The 18503-nt window shown below is 35.4% G+C and overlaps 2 protein-coding genes across 2 annotated transcripts in view; both read left to right on the forward strand.

Annotated features, from left to right (window-relative positions):
• LOC104849728 (olfactory receptor 4F4) overlaps nt 1–3920 on the forward strand; it is a 6938-nt gene extending 3018 nt beyond the window's left edge. The window contains exon 2 of the mRNA XM_010606255.3: nt 3767–3920. Coding sequence (XP_010604557.1) covers nt 3767–3920 — 154 coding nt within the window. The remainder of the gene's footprint in view (nt 1–3766) is intronic.
• Nucleotides 3921–11674: 7754 nt separating this feature from the next.
• LOC104849730 (olfactory receptor 11H6-like) lies at nt 11675–17212 on the forward strand. Its single transcript, XM_010606256.1, has 2 exons — nt 11675–11723; nt 16260–17212. Exons 1-2 carry the CDS (start codon nt 11675–11677, stop codon nt 17210–17212), a joined length of 1002 nt encoding a protein of 333 aa, XP_010604558.1.
• The last annotated feature ends 1291 nt before the right edge of the window (nt 17213–18503 follow it).

An 18503-nucleotide genomic window follows, 5' to 3' on the forward strand; every position in this document is an offset into this window, starting at 1 on the left:
ATAATATATATATATATCCAAGTACAGAAGACATTTAAAATTCCAAAAAGGCAGACCAGAAAAGAACCTCCCCATATCATGTTGTATATAAAATGCCAAAAATACAGAGCAACATTGAAAGCCTCCTGAGTCATTTATAAAGACAAACTCATCTGAATAATTGCACATTTTTCAGCAGAAACAATAAAGGCCAAAAGGGAATGGTACAATGCATTTGAAATCCTAAAAGAAAATAACTACCAACTTAGATTATTGTAGCCAGCAAAGCCATGCCTCAGAATTAAAGGAGAAATAAAGAATTCCCAAGATAAGCATGAATGAAAGGAATTTATGGCCACCAGCACTGCAAAAAACAGCTAAAGGAATCCTATGCAGAAAGAGTAATAGCAGATAAGCAAGTGAGAAGTAGGAAAAATAAAAGATATTTTAAAAATAACAGGAACTACTACATACCCTGCAATAATAACCTTGATAAAAATTATTTTAATTATCCAATTAAAAGATATAAACTGGTAAAGTGGAATAAAAATTGGATAACAAACATTTTGATGCCTACAAGAAACATACTTCATCAACAAAGACGTACACAGACTAAAAGTGAATGGATGAAAACTATTTCATGAGATTCAAACTAAAAGCAGGCAAGACCACACATACTCATATCAGAAAAAGTAAACTTTAAGGTAAAATTAGAAGAAACAAAGACAGTCACTACATATGGTTAAGGAGAACAAAAAGATACAATAATAATAAATTGTGTATGCACCAAAACTGAGTACACTCAATTTATTACAGCAAACACTGCTCAACATAAAGGATGACTTAGGCCCCCCCAAAATGTTAACTTGTGATTTTACTACATCATTCTTATCAATACATAGGCAATCAAGATTAAAAAATCAAAAATATTAACTGAACTATGCCATAGATACAGTGGAATTAATAGACATCTGACAAAGATTTTTTTCAATTAATGCAGAATACAGATTCCTATTAACAGCTCATAGGACTTTCCCAAAAATAGATAATATTTTAGTCAGGAAGCAAGTCTTAACATATTGTGCAATAGGTTGATAGAAAGAATAAGTTCTGGTATTCCATTGCATAGTTGTGAGACAACTGGAATTAATAATATGCTGTATATTTCAAAATAGGAGAAAAGAGCATAATAAATGTTTTTCCATAATAAAATAATAAATATTTTGGCAATGAAAAATGTGTCTTTCTGTTTATTAATAACTTTGTTGAATACATGAAAATATTTTTGTGTACAGCTATGACTAGAAACTCAAAGAATGAACAGTAAAATAAAAATATGTTAAAACTAATAACTAAATAAAAGATTGCTGAAATGGTATAAATTGCAATCTAGTCTGATCATTCATTGCAAACTGTGCACTAATACATATGACAGCACATAATTAGAACTAATGGTCCAACAGCCATATTTATTTCTCTCTACCTTACAATATAAAGTCAACTCATCCTCATGGGAACATAAATTCAACAATTTCATCATTACCATAAATTTTAAGTGAAAATGACAACCCAGTATGCTGAATATTTAGGATTCCAAAAAACAGTATTAATTAAAGCCATCTCCAGATTCAATTTAATCTCCATGAAAATATCAGTAACATTCTTCACAGAACCACAAAATTAATTCATAAGAAATCACAAAGGAACTTAAGCAGTCAAAGTTCTGAGTAAAACTCTGATGTATCACAATACTGGATTCCAAAACATACCACAAATCCACAGTAACAAAACATCATGTAGTACTGTCATAAGAGAGGTCACATGGCTGAGTGGAGAAAAACAGAGGGTGCAGATATAGATCAGTACTGCTACAACCATCTGATTCTTGAGAAAGGCAAATTCCATGCTATTTAGCCACATTTGATTTCTAGTTCCTATTATTTTGTTAGGAACTCAATGAGAAAGCACCAGAGAAGCTGGCAATAGATGCTAACATACAAACAACTTGTCTTCTCCATGTGATTATTCCTGGAGGCTGTCTGGCAAATACTCAAAGAAGATATCTACACTGTCACAGTCTCCTTCTACTTATAGTAGTCTCTCACTTGAATTGTTCCCAGGATTCTTTGTTAACAATTTTTTAGCTATAAAAAATTGAAAATGTATTACAATGATACATGTTTTTAATAACAAGAATCATAATAGCTATATCTTGAAAGTGACCTATGTGTCTATCAACAGATGAACGGATAATGAAAATGTGGTTTCTACCTACACACAATGGAAAATTACTCTGTCATAAAAAAAGATACATTGAAGTCTGTGGGAAAATGAATGAACCTCGAAATCATGATGTTAAGTGAAAAAAGTCAGACACACTAGCTTAAATATCACAAAATTTCTTTTATATGAAAAATCAAACTATAAATAAATTAAAGAGAAAAAGATAATATGAAAAGGGAGATCATTTGCAAAAGGGAAGGAGGCCAAGAGATGAATGGAGGAGACAGGGGAGTGGAAGGGAATAAAAATTAACATATATGCATGTACCAACTCTCCATGATGAGTGTAATTATTATGGACTCTAAACCTGTATTAATAAAAACAAATAAAAATAAAAATTTATTCATTTAAACAATTAGTTTTCATGAAACAACAGAGATCAATGCTTCTAGGTCCCCGATTATTTTTAACAACTAAATGTGTGACTTCCATTTTCTTCCCAGCTGGACAACTTCTTCCCACCGTTTTGTAGTACTGCAGCATATTCAGCATAACAAATTTGTCCACAATACTTTATTCAACTTGTACTTTATATTTTTATCCTTTTATCCCTAGTCACTTCTAATTGCTACTCCTAATTTGCCATTATATGAAACTGTCAACATTTCAGGGCATTGTATTTGATTGTCAGTCCAATACTTATATTGAATTTTTCACTTAACCACATGTGTTTACTGAGGGAAAGACGAAAATTGATCAGAAGTGGTTGTTAAAGGATTTGAGCCATAAGATAATACAACTTTTTAATGCCTGTTTAACTACTAAGGCTGATTTCTAATATATAATTTCCATCTGATGATAAAATTCTTATTTGGCATCCCAAATTCATAGTTTGAAGAATACGGTAGGATCTAGGTCATAATTAATAGCTTAGATCATGTAATCATTTGATGTTAAATTCTATACACTTAACCAGACCCTACCAGGACAATGATTATTGGGCCTCAGAAAAGTTGTTGAGGTTATGATCCATTATCTAATTTAGATATAGCTCAAGTATCAAACATATTTCATTTTCCCTGTTTATGTTATGCAGTTAAAATTACTATAGCAAAATAACTAATGGATACGTTGTTTACATGTGTATATATATCATTTCCACTGACTCCAAGCCTGAGGGAGGAACAACAGACTACCCGTCCAGATTTTCCACCACCCTGTAAAGAGTGGCAAGTTAGAGCGCAACCTGAGATCTGGCACCAGGCTCCCAATGATGTACATGGACGACTGTCTCCAGGCCATCCTGGAGGTCGTGGAGGCCCCAGCTGTGTCCTTGTCCATGAGGACCTACAGTGTCTGCCATGACATTCACCCCCAAGGGCCTGGCCTAGGAGATCGCCCAACATGTGCCCAAGTTTCGTATCACATACTGTGTGGACCCTGTCAGGCAAGCCATAGCCGAAAGCTGGCCCATGAGCTTAGATGACAGCACAGCACGCAAGGTCTAGGGGGCGGGGGAGAGCAAGGCTTTGATCTTCCAGAGTTACAACTATGCTGAACTTGCATGGTTGCGACACCAGAGTTGCCCAAGCCAACTGAAGGTGACAGAGGAGATGCTCCCCTGTCCTGCAGGGCCAGGACAGCACCTTTCTCTGTTCTCAGCCCCAACCTGGCCCCAGAGGAGCTTCTTCGCACCTTCTGACTGGACTACTGCGTAGACACTAAAGTCAACGCTCAGCTACCTCCCGAAGTCACCTGCCAGGGGCACTCCCCACCCCACAGATCAGATGTGGCTACACATGATAATGGCCACGGTGGATTAAAAGGCACTTATATTATGTGTCAGTGAAAATAAATAAGTTGTTATGCATTTGGGAATATATATTTATTTAATAATAAATACATAAATATATATAATTTAATGTTATTGTCTGTTAAGGGTTTATAGAAGAGATGTATAATTTCAAGTTAAAAAATAAAAGTGGATGTTACCTCCACGAGGCAATGACAAGTTTTTGGGCTAATTATATTAAATTTATGTCACAAAAAAGCTCTCACTACAACACCAAATAGAAATATTTGTCAAAAGGAATATACTAATATTGTTACTACTTAGTTCCATACCAATAATGCTGTGTTGATTTTATGATTATTTTCTAAATTGAGAATGTAATAATTATTCAGAATACAAAAGACAATTTCCATAAAGTTTCCCTTTACACCTTACTTTTTTGTCACCTCCACATACCTTTTATTATTCTGTATTGTTTATCTTATCATTACATTTAGCACTTCAAATATAAATCAATTGAAGAAAGTAGCAGAACTTGAAGTTAATGCACCTTCCCCTGTAGCTGTTCTGATATAGATAAAATTGACAGCTATGATCTATAAGAAAAAAAGTTTATGACTCTCTGTTCTCATGATTCATAACACACTGCCTTCTTTTAAAGTTGCAAAACTGTCCTTGTCTGGTTCTAGTAAACTACATCGCTAGAAAAACTACCCCCTTTGACAAAATGTATAAAAAATGGAACTTCTTTGCTCAGTGCTCTTCCTTTGAACAGGAGTCTGCTGAGACAGTGTACACTTTAAACCTGAAATTGGTCTCTCCTGTCTCTTGGAGTCCTGCAACATTTCTGATTACCTTGAAGGGCCTGGAGATGACAGAGGTGATGTCTTCTTGGCCTACTGGTCTGAGAGGAACCTGAGCTATGGAAATCCTGAGACCTCTGGTACCACCAGGTGATATTTCAGTTTAGGGAGATTATTAGCCCTTCCACAGTCCCCAAGTCCCACCACCACCACCACCAGTGCAAAAGGAATCTGTTCAGATTCAGGACAAATCTGGAACAATAGAAACCTACAGATCTCATAAGGTAGGTGCCCCAGGGTGAACTTGTTATGTAGGCAGCTGATCATTTACTGTAAAATACCAAGTAGTCTGACCTAGATTAAATTGAACTGTACCAGCACCCCAAGCAGGAGTGGTCTTCAACAAGAATCAGCTGGTAGAGTTACTAGAGATGTGAGAGTGCCCCACCATGGGAGAGGTTCAGGGTTAGTCTGACCTAGACCAAGTCAGAGGAAACATACAACCCCAACTAGAAGAAAGAAAGGCCTGCATGCAAGAGTGATGTGCAAAGTGGGTGTGCCTGGTAATCAAGCTCAAGGGGAGTCTGATAAAACCCATAATCAGGTTTAAAAAAAAACTGGAATTGGAAAAGTACATGAGTCCACGTAAATAAATGAAAAGAAAACAGCTGGAAGAGTACCAAAGAGTGCAAACCAAAGCAGTGAGAGGGGCCAAGCCAGGGTGATAAGTAAAACAACAAAGGGGGTCAGATCAAACCAGCATATTGAAAATGCTCAAGATCAGAGCACAGGGACCATATACTGTGCTAAAGCCCCAGTGTCAGTGCTAGCAGCTACAAACTATGTATTCTATCAGTGGGGAAAAAAGAGGGGGGGGACACGGGCTGGCCCAAAGTTCTTCTTCTGGCTTTGCGCTGGGAATCCCAAGGCCAAAACAGCCCCAGACTAGTGCTAAATAGCCAAAGTAAAATAAACAACCAAATAAACAAATAAATAAAAGCTACTTTGTCTAAGGAGGTTTTATAGGAAAAAAATAAAACATAAATTTTAGCTAATTGATATATGTAATTTTGGTTTTCACTTTGAGTTGATGTTTATATTAATTGGTGTGCTTAAAACATATTCTTGAATTGTAATTATGGAGTTAACTTGTTCTCCTCTCTGCTATTGATAAAAATGCTAATTCAAGATTACTTAGAGGTCTATTGGCAGCCAGTCAAATTTAAAATGTAACAATCTGAGAACAGAAAAAAAAGAGACACTTTAAAATGCAAGCAGCTACAGCCAGCAAATAAGACAGGGGAACTATATCATAAAGCCTATGAGTACAAGAGATATACTTTTGATATGAAAGAATATTTTAAAATAAAAAGATTTGTTCTGTTAAAAAGACCAAAGAGAAATGATGGCAAGACTGGAAAGCATATGAATGTCAAAAGAAAACATATAGAAGCGATTGATCAAGAAAATATATGTTTGCTTGCTGGCTTGGTGAAATCCCATTCTCTTTCTTCCAAAAACTCCTTATTGTTCAAAGGACTCAAGAATAGGTATGCTTGCTTATTAATTTAATGGAGCCCATATTGTTTCTAAAGCAAAAGTGCTTGAGTGATTTGTGTTACAACAAAATAGATATGAGACAAAAAAGTACCAAAACTTACCCCATTAGAAAGTATGTTTAAAATAAAAGCCTTAAAAAGGACTATGGGGGAATACAGAGTAAAGATGATTTCCCCACTCCAGAGGTTGAAAGCTCTATGAAGTTGATCAGCCCTCATTTGATGTGGCGTGGCCAGCCAAAGGAACCATTGATGGGAAAAATTGGGCAGGTACATAGGGTGATGACTGGAGGTAGTCAATGACCAGGGCCTCCACTTCCTTTGATCTTAAGGCTGCTGAGAATCAGTGCATGACAAATGCTGCCTTTGTGGGACAGGAAGAGAGAAACATCAGGCATAAACTACAAAAGTTAGAAAGTTTTGCTGATATGAATACTACTCAGCTCATGAAAGTGTCCACTAAGATGTGGGTTAATTATGATGACAAGATAAACCAAGAAGCTAACTGGATACTTAATAAAAGACAAATCTGCTGGTGGCAGTACTCTCAGAGAAAAGGGTAGAGGATATAAAGGAATGAGGACATAAAAAAATCAAGGTAAAGATCAGCCTAGACCAAAATCTAGGAACCATCAGAAACTATCATGGAATCAGTATGCATGATATAGAACATCTGGGCATTAGAAGGATGAATGTCTAGAAAAAGACAAGAAAGATGAGGGAGAATACAAGATAGGGGACACCTCCACAAAAGGGCATTACCAGAGAGAACAAGGTGCTGATCTAATTGGGCTTTCAGGAACCAAAGCTAATGAGGACTAGGTCAGATTAGGCTCCATCTCTTTGGGTCTGCAGGAGCCTGTAATCAGCTAGGGTAGATAGTGGAGCTGAACATTCTGTGGTGACATAGTCCATTGGATCATTATCCAAAAACCATGTGACTATTGTTGGAATCACTGGAGTTCCAGAGAAGAGTCCATTTTTCTAGTCCAGTGTTATAGAGAGAAGGGAGATCCAACATGAATTCCTATATCTTCCGAATTTCCAAAATGCTTTGGTTGGAAGAGATTTACTTAATAAATTACAAGCCCAAATTGCCTTTCGGATACAAGGAAAAATGACTTTAAATCTGACTCACCCAGAGGCTATTGTGTTAACCCTCACTGTCCCACAGGCTAAGGAATAAAGACTGTACACTGACAAAACACACCAACCAGCAATAAATGAACTGCATGGTTTGACACAGACAGTTCCCAGAGTATGTGCTAAAGACAATCCATCTGAAATAGCTGTAAATCAAGCTCCAGTAGTAGTAAAACTAAGACTAAGGGCAACTCCTGTATGAATTTACCAATATCACCTCCCCTGGAAAGATATACAAGGCATCCAGGGAGATTTGAAAAGATTTATGGAAAATGGAATCCCGGTCAAAAGCCAGTCTTCTTGGAACACCCCACTTTTGCTGGTATGTAAACCCGGGACTAATAAATATAGCCCAGTACAAAATTTTTGTGCTGTAAATCAGGCTACTTAAACCATATACCCAACTGTGCCAAACCCATATGTACTAATGGAGCTCATCCCAGCAAGTGCTGCTTGGGTTTTTTGCCTGGACTTGAAAGACACCTTTCTCTCTCTCTCTTTCTCTGCTTGGCACCAGTTGGTCAAGCCACATTTGCATTCCAATGGGAGGACAGGTTACTGGCATAAAATAATAGCTCAGTTGGACTAGGCTTCCCAGGCATTTAAGAGCTCCTTTATGATCTTCCAGAAGCATTGGCCACTGATCTCAAGGGCTTTTCTAAACTAGGAAGTGACTGTGTTTTATTACAATATGTAGATGATCTTTTACAGCCCCCTCTTGTTAGGACTGTCTCCAAGGAATCGGAAATCTTCTTCATCTTCTCTGGAAGTCAAGATATAGGATGTCTAAGATAAAAGCCCAAATTGACCAAATAAAGTAGAATATCTGGGTTTTAAGATAACAAAAGGGGAACATCAATTGGTCACTGAATGAAAACAAGATGTCTGTTCCCTCCCAAACCTAACTATCAGATGCCAGATAAGAGAGTTTCTGGGGGAAGCATATTTCTGCAGCATCTGCATCACTAATTTCTCACTCATGGCTAAGTCCTTATATGAAGCTGCCAAAGAGGAGAGAAAAAAGCCCTTTCTCTGGGATGCTAAATAGGAGAGGATATTCAAACTGTCAAAGAAGCCTTAAACTAATCTCCAGCCCTAGGGCTGTCAGACATAACCAAGCTTTGCTTCTTGTACATCTACAAATCAAATGGATTGGCCACAGGGGTCCTGACACAGTTTATAGGATCCTGGCATTGCCCGTTGGTGTACTTGTCTAGATAAATAGACCCTATGGCCCTGGAGTGGCCTCCATACTTTAAAATGCTTACTGCTATTCTCCTGCTGACCCAGGAAACTGACAAGCTGACTCTGAAACAGCAGCTGACTATTTGAGTGCCGCGTTCAGTTATAGCCTTGATGAACCAGAGAAGACATCACTGACTATCAAAGTCAAGGATGACCTGATGTTAAGGGCTTCTATGTGAAAATCCCTGCATAACCCTAGAGATTTTAAGTACCCTTTAACCCAGCCACCCTTCTTCCAGCAATCCATTTCATAGCTGTGCAGAGATTATGGATAAAGTATTCTTGAGTTGGGGAAAAATCACATATCAACTCCTTAGCGACAAAAATGCTGAATACTTCATAGATAGGAGGAATTTTACATTGGAAAAGATGAGCTAGGCAGGGTATTTGATGGTGACACTGTACTCTGTGATAGAGGCCTCACCTCTGCCTATTGGGACTTCAGCCTAAAATGCAGAACTGATAGCCTTTTCTTCTGACAATGAAAAAAATTACTAACATCTATATTGACTCTAAGTATTCCTTACTACATTACATGTCCACAGAGCCATATGTAAAGAGGGGACTCCTAATGTCTGGAGAAAAAATACATAGACAGGAGATTTCACAGCTCCTTGATGTATGGTCTTGCAAAAAGGTGGCTGTTATGCACTTCAAGAGGTGTCAAAAAAACTGGAAGGTCGGAAGCTAGAGGAAATAAAAAAGAATACCAAGAAATAAAGTGAGCTTCCATGACAACTCCACAAAAGGGGGCCCTTGCCCTGCTGTTCATCCCAGAAACCTTCCTTTTGGAGACCCCAAATTACTTATCAAAAGAGAAGGACTGTTTTGCCCAGAAAACTGGAGAATATGTAAAAAGAGGTTGATGGAAATTCTATAATGAAGAATTAGCTATCCCTGAGATGTTGGCCCCCAGGTTTGTAAGACAAGTCCATTAGGGGGTCACATATGGAAAAAACAGCACTGAAGAATATGCTGAGCTGTCACTTCTGCATGCTGCAGCTCACGATCTTCACCCAAGCACTCTGAAAAATGTTTGACCTATGTGCAGAACAATCTGGAAAAAAGGCCCAGCCAGCCCCCAAGAATCCAGGAGGGAGATGCTGTTCCTTGTGAAGATTTAGTCACAGATTTCACTGAACTGCCTCAAGCAGAAGGCTACCAATACTTGTTATTTGTTTCCACTTTCTCAGGCCTTCCCTGCCCAGACAGCAAAACCGCAAGAAGTAACCAAGATACTGCTAAAATAAGAATAAATACTAGAGAAAATGAATTTGGGAAAATACTTACTAATAACAGTCCAACAACAAAAACCAAAATGATAAAACACTTAAACAAGACGCAAGGACAGACTTCCAGCTCACCAATGGCAAACAGTAGGGCAAATGAGGATGAAAAGGCCGATAGTGAACCACCAGGACACCCTGAACTCAAAGCACATGAAGTAACAAAACAGATCAATCAGGCTCTAGACTCTAGAAAAAGATGAAAAGGCCGATAGTGAACCACCAGGACACCCTGAACTCAAAGCACATGAAGTAACAAAACAGATCAATCAGGCTCTAGAAAAATTCAAAATAGAAATAATTTCCCAGATAACCATAGAGATAGTGAGCAAAATGGAAGTCGTGATTCGAGACTCTAGAGCAGAAACTGACAAAAAAATAGATGAGCTCAGGACCATGATGAAGCCATGAAGGCCCAGCATAAGAAAGAAATGGAAAAAATAAACGCCCAACATAGGAAAGAAATGGAATCCATAAAACAGATTCAAACAGATATCCAGGAGATTAAACACTCTATTGAAAGTGTACACAACAGAATAAAAGAATGCGAAGATAGGCTCTTAGATATAGAAGATAAGATTGCAGTCAGTGACCATGAAAAGAGAGGTCTCTTAAAAACAGTAAGAGAACATGAGAAATCGATAAAACAACTCCTAGATGATGCAAAGAAGAATAACATAAGACTGATAGGAATACATGAAGTAGCAGGAGAAAATAAAAATGACTTAAAAAAGCTGTTTGCAGAATTAATGACAGAAAACTTCCCAAACAGAGGGGAAGAATTTGACATTCAGATAACTGAGGCATATAGGACCCCAACTAGCTGCAAACGAATAATTTTTAAAAGTCATAAACTATTCCTAAGTAATCTAATAGGGAAAGAGCAGCTATCCAGACAAAGGTAGTCATTCCAGTTTTATCAAAAACAGTCTTTAAAAATATGAGTAAAAGAGTGATAAGGGAATGTAAAATAAATAAACCACAATACAATGTCTAACTGAGTACTTTGTGGTTCTTGATAATAATTATAGGATCATTAAAAATAGTTCATATAGGAATCTTAATGATGAAACACAAAAAATAAGCAAACGTCAACACAGTGAGTAAACTGCTGAACAGAAGATCACGTTCATTAGGAACTGTGTTATAAATTGCCTCCCTAGAGATTATTTCGTAGGGATGGTCATCACAAAAGATAAAGATCTCCTGTTTCAATGGTTTCTTTTTTTCAGTCTTGACAATGTGGCTCAATTCTTTCCTAATTATTAAGAAGCTGCTTGCCTTATCCATTTTTATTAGCAAACACAGCCATCTCGATGCTAGATTTTTTTTTCATTTGTTTATTATTGTACTGAGGATTGAACCCAGGGACATCACACTGAGATTCTTCTCCAGCTCCATTTTTATTTTATTTTATTTTTTTATTTTGAGATAGGTTCTTACCAACTTAGCCACCCTGGGCTCACCCTTGGGATCCTACCCAGAGCTGAGATTACCATGTTGTGCCACCACATCTGGCCTTGATTTATTAATCTCATAATGTTCTAGCTCCTAAAATACTCTTCAGTGGTTCACAAGTCTCCACACTAGAGCCTGGAACACTATAACGTGTCATGAGACTAGAGCTGGAACCTAATGTAGAACATGACGTTCAACCACATAGATTTTTATGATATTCCTCATGTATCTTCAGGTAAGGTGTAATTAAGAAGTTACAAATTTTCCCTATTACCACTCCTCCACTTTATTCTAGTTTTGTATTATAACATGTAGCAAGTGAATTATAAATGTGTTTCTCTTCAGAATAAAAGCTATAGGCTTTGAACAAGAGCTTATAAAAGTGTTATTTCAAAAGTCTACTGGATTGCTTTACCCTTTGAATTTTAGAAAATATGATGGAGTTTGGACTCTAAGTCAATGGAAAATTTCAGAAAATGAAAGTATACATATACTCCTTTAGTAAAATGTGCAATAATATATTGCATGGGTCCTGTTACTTTCTATGAACTTTAGGGATTAGAAATCAAGATTTTATTCATATTTTGATTGTAAATTTGGAGGTGCACACATGATCAAAGTTAATAAAACTTGTCAGTGAAATATTTAACTTTGATTTATATTTCACTATTTTGTCTCAGCTAAACAGTGAAGAATGATATTATATAAAGTCTTGAGTTTTGGTGAAAGACAATGTTATTACAGAATGTGATTCCATGCATAGCTTTTTGGTGGAATACACTAGATAGTCAGACACTCTTCATTGCAGCAGCACTGACCAACACTATCAACTCCTATAATATTCTTTTTCTTATAATTATGAACCTGTAGCATTCTTTTGGATATTATGGGTGCTTTGTCTTTATTTTTAATGATTTTACATATATCTTTAATGGGTTACTTATTATATATTTGGACTCTCAGAAATGTTTGATTAAACTTATATCAATCTGTTTTTCTTTTCCTTGTTTAATAAATTTTAAGTGATAATACAGGTAGCAGTAATCTATTACGTTCTTTTGTATTTTTTATGAATTTGAAATGTCTGTTATCAATGTTTTCTATGTTTGTTAGCTTTATAAGCAATTCTTTATATATGTCAAATATCAGAATTATTGTATGTATCAGTGGCTATTTTAAACACTTTTTGCCTTTTGAAAAAAGACATACGATATATTTCACACAATTTTTGAAATAAAATTTTATTAAAAACTAATCAATAAATATAAAAAATATATAGATTTCATTTCCATATATAATCATTAACATGTAAAAAAATAAGCTAAGGGACTATACACCAGGCGGTTTTTGAAGTAAGTCTGAATAAAATATATTCAAAGTTGAATAAAATATAGAAATAAAAATAATTACAAAAAATTACACACACACACACACACACACAAACACACCCTTAAGGAAAGAAACTGAATCAAACTGAAATATATAGGCAGAGAACAAAGATAGCTCCTACACAAATACGTACATATAGGCAGTGAGTGAAGCATGATGTGAAAAACCTGAATAATGAAAGCTCAAAACTATCAACAAAGGCAACACAGAAATTCTAAGGACATATGTGGACCGGCATCGAAAAATTGTTATTCATCCAGGCTGCAGCATCTGTTCATGATATTATATATTATTGTATTGAAATTTGAATAAAAATGACTAGTTTAGAAAATTTCCCACAAAATCATAGTTTATCTTGTTTCAATGCTTATTTTTAAAAATATCTTTGCTTTTAAAAATTAATTTTATTGGTACATTTTAGATATATATAATGTTAACATTCAACAAAGGGAATTTGTACCTGCACATGGCATATCTTGATTTTTCTTTCTTCCCCATTTCCTTCCCTTCCCTTTATCTTCTCTTCCTCTCCTACTTACAAAAGTATGTCCCCATTCTTTTCCTTATATTATCTTTTCTAAAAAAAAAAACAAACTTTGAAAATTGTTTTTCAGAAACTGCAGTTTCAAGTGTTTGATTTCATAAAAACACATGATGAATTTAAGAATAGGAATCAATTTACATTACTTTTAATTTACCTTGCATTTCTCTATTATATAAAAAACTAAAAGAAATAAAAGCAATTCAACAATAAAATGATTATGTCATTGCTTGGCAGATTTGTGCAAACTGAAGCTTCATTTTTCCATAACGTCCAAATACAGAATTGAAAGAGATTATGCTTTCTTTGCTGAAGGTTATTTTTTTCAAAATCAATTTGCTATTGACGCATAAAACCCACACATACTATACAAATAAAGTAAGACTAATATCAAAGAAAACTGGAAACAAATCAAGGATTACATGAAGCTTTTATCAATGCAACAATTTATTTACAGCAGCTAGAAAAGGGGGGCTTAGTCATTCTTTAAAGGGTAGGATTCATCTTGAACAGTTGCCTTCAAGTGTTTAGTTTAGGACCTCTTAAGATCTTATAAATTGCCAAGTACACCAAATAGCTTCTGTTTACATCAGTGATGGTCATTAATATTTACCATTTAGAAATTAAACCTAAAAAGTATTTGTTTATAAATTAATCTAAAAGAGCAACAATAAATTAATTATGGTGGTACCATAAATGATACTTTTATGGGGAAATGGCTTTATGTCAGAAAAAAAATCCAGACTTGGAGTCACAGGCCTGTGATCCTAGCACTCTGAGAGGTTGAAGCAGAAGATAATGAATCCGAGCCCGGCCCAAGCAATTTAGCAAGGCTTTCTCTCAAAATAAAAAATAAAGTGCTGGGTGTACCTCAGTGTTAATTTCCTAGGTTTGATCCTTAATCCTTCAAAAAGTCTTGGAGTTTCAATTCATAACTTTTTGTCACTACATTACTGTCTGTCTTAATGTAAAACAGATTATTGTATTTACTTCTTTGATTGGTCTGCTGTGATATCACACACCATGCAGAGTTCAAACCTCCCAATGATGAATGTCATAATATTGTATACTGAAAATGTACCAACAAGCTTAATGAATTAAAAAACTCTATTTACTAATGAAGAAAAATAAAAATAGAGATAAAGGAATGAATACTGTTGAACTGTTTTGACATAGCTGCTTTGAAAGGATCTTAAAAATCACTGAAAGGTCCTGCAAGCATTATGTCTTGATAAATTTTTTTCCTTTTTGCCATTGTTTCCTCTTTACTGCCTGTTTTATTTTTTTTCTTTTAAATTGAATGTATTGGTACATTCTAGGTAGACAGTACAGTTACATTCATTACTGGGATCTTGTACCTTTACATGCCAGGTCTTGGTTCTCATTTTTTCCCTTTGTCCCCACATTCTCTTCACCCTTCCCTCCCCTCCCCCCCTTCAAACACTTTAATTCCATTTTTACATTTTCTCATGGTTTTTTTCCTTTTCCCTTGTTCCCTTTTCCCTATCCTTCTCACTGTCCCTACACCTGATAAAAAAATTTTTTGATTGTTTACTTTTCCATACAAAAATCATACAAATGCTGATTACTCACTTTCTATTCCAGTTACAACGTATTAAACAGGTTAACTAAATATCATATTTTATCTCACAAATTTACATTAATTTTATTGAAAGGATTCATTGCTGGTGATAGGAATAAAGAATACTGTATTTTCAAAATTGTCATTATATCTAAAATGAAGAATGTGTGATTTCTTCTTTATAAGTGCTCAAACAACAAATAACTTTGCACATAAAAATTCATTTATCCAGATCTCTTTTCTTACTTTTTGGTAGCATTTCAAGTAATGATTACAGTGAACATTTTTTTTAAATGTGCAAATAGTATTTTAGCAGTATATTTTATTGAAAAGGTGAATTATGTGTTTGAATTTATATAAAATATTCATAAATTCTATTCTAAATATTAACTTAAATTGTCCAAAATTGATATAGAAATATATCTCTTAGCCTAACAAAACTAAAATAACCTGAGTACATTTTTTTCATTAATTTTATTGGTACTTTTAGGTATACAATATGATGACAGTCATCAATGGGAATCTGAACCTTTATATGATCTCTTATTTTTTCCACATTTCCCTGCCCTCCATTCAACCCCTCCATCCCTCCCTATTAGAAAGACTTTCTTTTCATTTTTTTCCTTTTCTTATATGTTTCCTTTCTCTTCTTTCCTTTCCAACCTCCTTCTCCCACTTCCTTCTACCCTTTAGACCTTTTCTTCCTATTTCACATTGTCTACTATACAGTTTGATAACTGAGTACATATTTAAATTCTATGAATACACCAAAATATTGTCCTGTAATCAACTTTATGGTATTTATTTCTGTCACAAATAGATTTAAAAATACAACAGATCAATCTCTTTAATATCTTTGTATGTCAGAAACATTGGTATCTCTTTGCTGTATTTATTCAGAACTTATTCATTTATTTTTCAGCCTAAAATTGTAGGTCCTTATATAAATTTGTTTTCTGTTTGGTTGGTTTGGTTTGGGGGGGTTGGTTTTTGTTTGATCTGGTTTTGGTTTTGGTTTTTACTCAACCAATAAATTGACTGAATACCTCAGAGGGTCTCTGTACACTGTGCTTAGAGTGTTTATAGTAGGACAAAGCACATTTTCAAGTTATAAAAGTGACTTGACTCGAGTCATAGTAGTTTGCTACTTCTTGGCATGAATTCCATCCTGACTCTACTCAAGGCCTCTTTCTGAATGGATCATGGTATATAAGACTACTTCTAATCTAGAAATCTTTTCTTTTATTTTTTCTTTGCAGCTTTAGAAACAAAAACAAATTCACGTATAAATAATTGCTCTAGCTCTGTGAGTAAATTCATTCTGTTAGGTTTCTCCTGCACCCGGGATATTCAGATCCTCCTCATTTCAATCTTTTCTGGAACATACATCTCTACTCTAATTGGAAACCTGTGCATTATCTGTGCGGTGAGATGTGACCTTCGACTACAAACTCCAATGTACATCCTCCTGGCCAATTTTTCCTTCCTGGAGATGTGTTATATTAACGCTACTGTTCCCAATATACTAGCCAACCTTTTCTCTGAAAAGAAAACCATCTCTTTCTCTGGCTGCTTCTTGCAGTTCTACTTCTTCTTTTCCATGGGCACCACTGAGACTTTCTTCTTGTCTGTCATGGCCTTTGACAGGTATCTTGCGATCTGCAGGCCCCTGCACTACGCCACCATTATGACTGTTCAGAGATGCTTCAGAATGGGTGCTTGTTGTTGGGTGTGCGGCTTTTTGTGCTTTCTTTTGCCTGTTTACTTGATCTCTCAGCTCCCATTTTGTTGTCACAATACGATAGATCACTTTCTTTGTGACCCAGGACCCCTTATAAAACTGTCCTGTTCACCAGCTCCCACCACTGAAATGATCTGTGCCCTGTATAACTCAGTTCTCATTTTCTCCACCTTCCTCTTCGTCACAAGCTCCTACACCTTGGTCATCAGAGCTGTGCTCAGGGTCCCCTCAGCTGAAGGCCGGAAAAAGGCTTTCTCCACGTGTGGCTCCCATCTGGCTGTGGTGTCCCTCTTCTATGGCTCCATCATGGTTGTATATGTGAGTCCCACAGCAGGTAATCCAGCAGGGATGCAAAAAATTGTGACTTTGTTCTATTCTGTGTTAACACCACTTGTCAACCCTTTGATCTATAGTCTACGGAATAAGGAGATGAAGGAGGTACTGAGGAAATTATTCAGGACTGTGAGATAGAGCCATGGAAAAGAGTTTTGAAGAACTTATTATGTTCACAACTGAAATATTTGTAGGAAATAAACAATTAAAACGTGATTTTTAATTGTATTAATGGGACTATAAAATTCACTAGGGGTAAGGAATGTATTTAATTTCAATAGAATGTTTAAAGGTTAAACTATCCAATTGTACACCTTCATTAGAGAAAAATTTTGTTAGCAATAACATTTTTCAAAATAAAATAAAATAGAAAAATTATATCATTCAGTCTTCTAGAATTTTAGTTATGATCTTTCTGTCAATATTACCCGGTAATCACATCCATATATACAATTATTTAAATATTCATTTCTGTTTCAATAACAAAAGTATTATAAGGTGCATATATTGTCTTATGAAATTTGACATAATAGTTGTATATCTATCTTTACATCCCCTCACCAAGTTAAAATATTCTTAATATTTAGTACTTGACTGTTGCCCTCACTTTTTTCCAATATCCATTGATCTTTCAGAACTGACTTTTAGAGAGCTCTCTATAGATGAACCATTCAATGTCTGTTCCACATATACCATTTGGCTTGTTAAGAGTTAGGAAATTGCTACATTCTAACGAACTCTCCTAACTTTAACTCTTGAAGGGTATTTTTCCTCATCTCACACACAAATCCTTTTCACATTAACAATCACTCTCCACTCTCTCCTCTTTCTAGTCCCTAACACTACTAACCTAGTTTTGATTTCTATGACTTGACCATTCGGGACATTTTATATGAATGGAATCTTGCGGCTGACCTTTCACTTAACAATAATGCTTAAATGATCGTTTTTGTTGTAGCAATTGCTAGTACTCCGCTCTTTTTGGTGACTGACTCTCATTTAATTGAATGGCTGTACTACAATTTTTGTAATCTACTCACCTGTTTACGAATATTTAATGCCTCTACTTTAAGAAAAATCTGAATAATATATGCACAAGTCTTTTGTGAACATACTTACACTCCCTAGGATATGTAACTAGGAGTGAAATTACTGGGTTAATTTAGTGTGTAACATTTTTCAAAGCATCCAGTAGTTTTTCAAAGGGACTGTTTTATTATTGAAAATTCATTTGTACAATATTTTGGAAGTACATTTTCTCTGCATTCTCACTAAACCTTGTTATCTTCTGTATTCTTACCCTTCGAGTGGACTCAAAGGAGTAAGTTATTGTGGTTGTTATTGGAATTTTCTGAATGACTAATGAGGCTGATCATTGTTTCATTGAATACCTATAAAGGGGAAATATAAATTTAAATCCTCTTACCAT

This window comes from Fukomys damarensis, unplaced genomic scaffold (genome assembly GCF_012274545.1).
Source record: "Fukomys damarensis isolate Sample0158 unplaced genomic scaffold, DMR_v1.0_HiC HiC_scaffold_17, whole genome shotgun sequence".
In the NCBI taxonomy this organism is placed as follows: domain Eukaryota; kingdom Metazoa; phylum Chordata; class Mammalia; order Rodentia; family Bathyergidae; genus Fukomys; species Fukomys damarensis.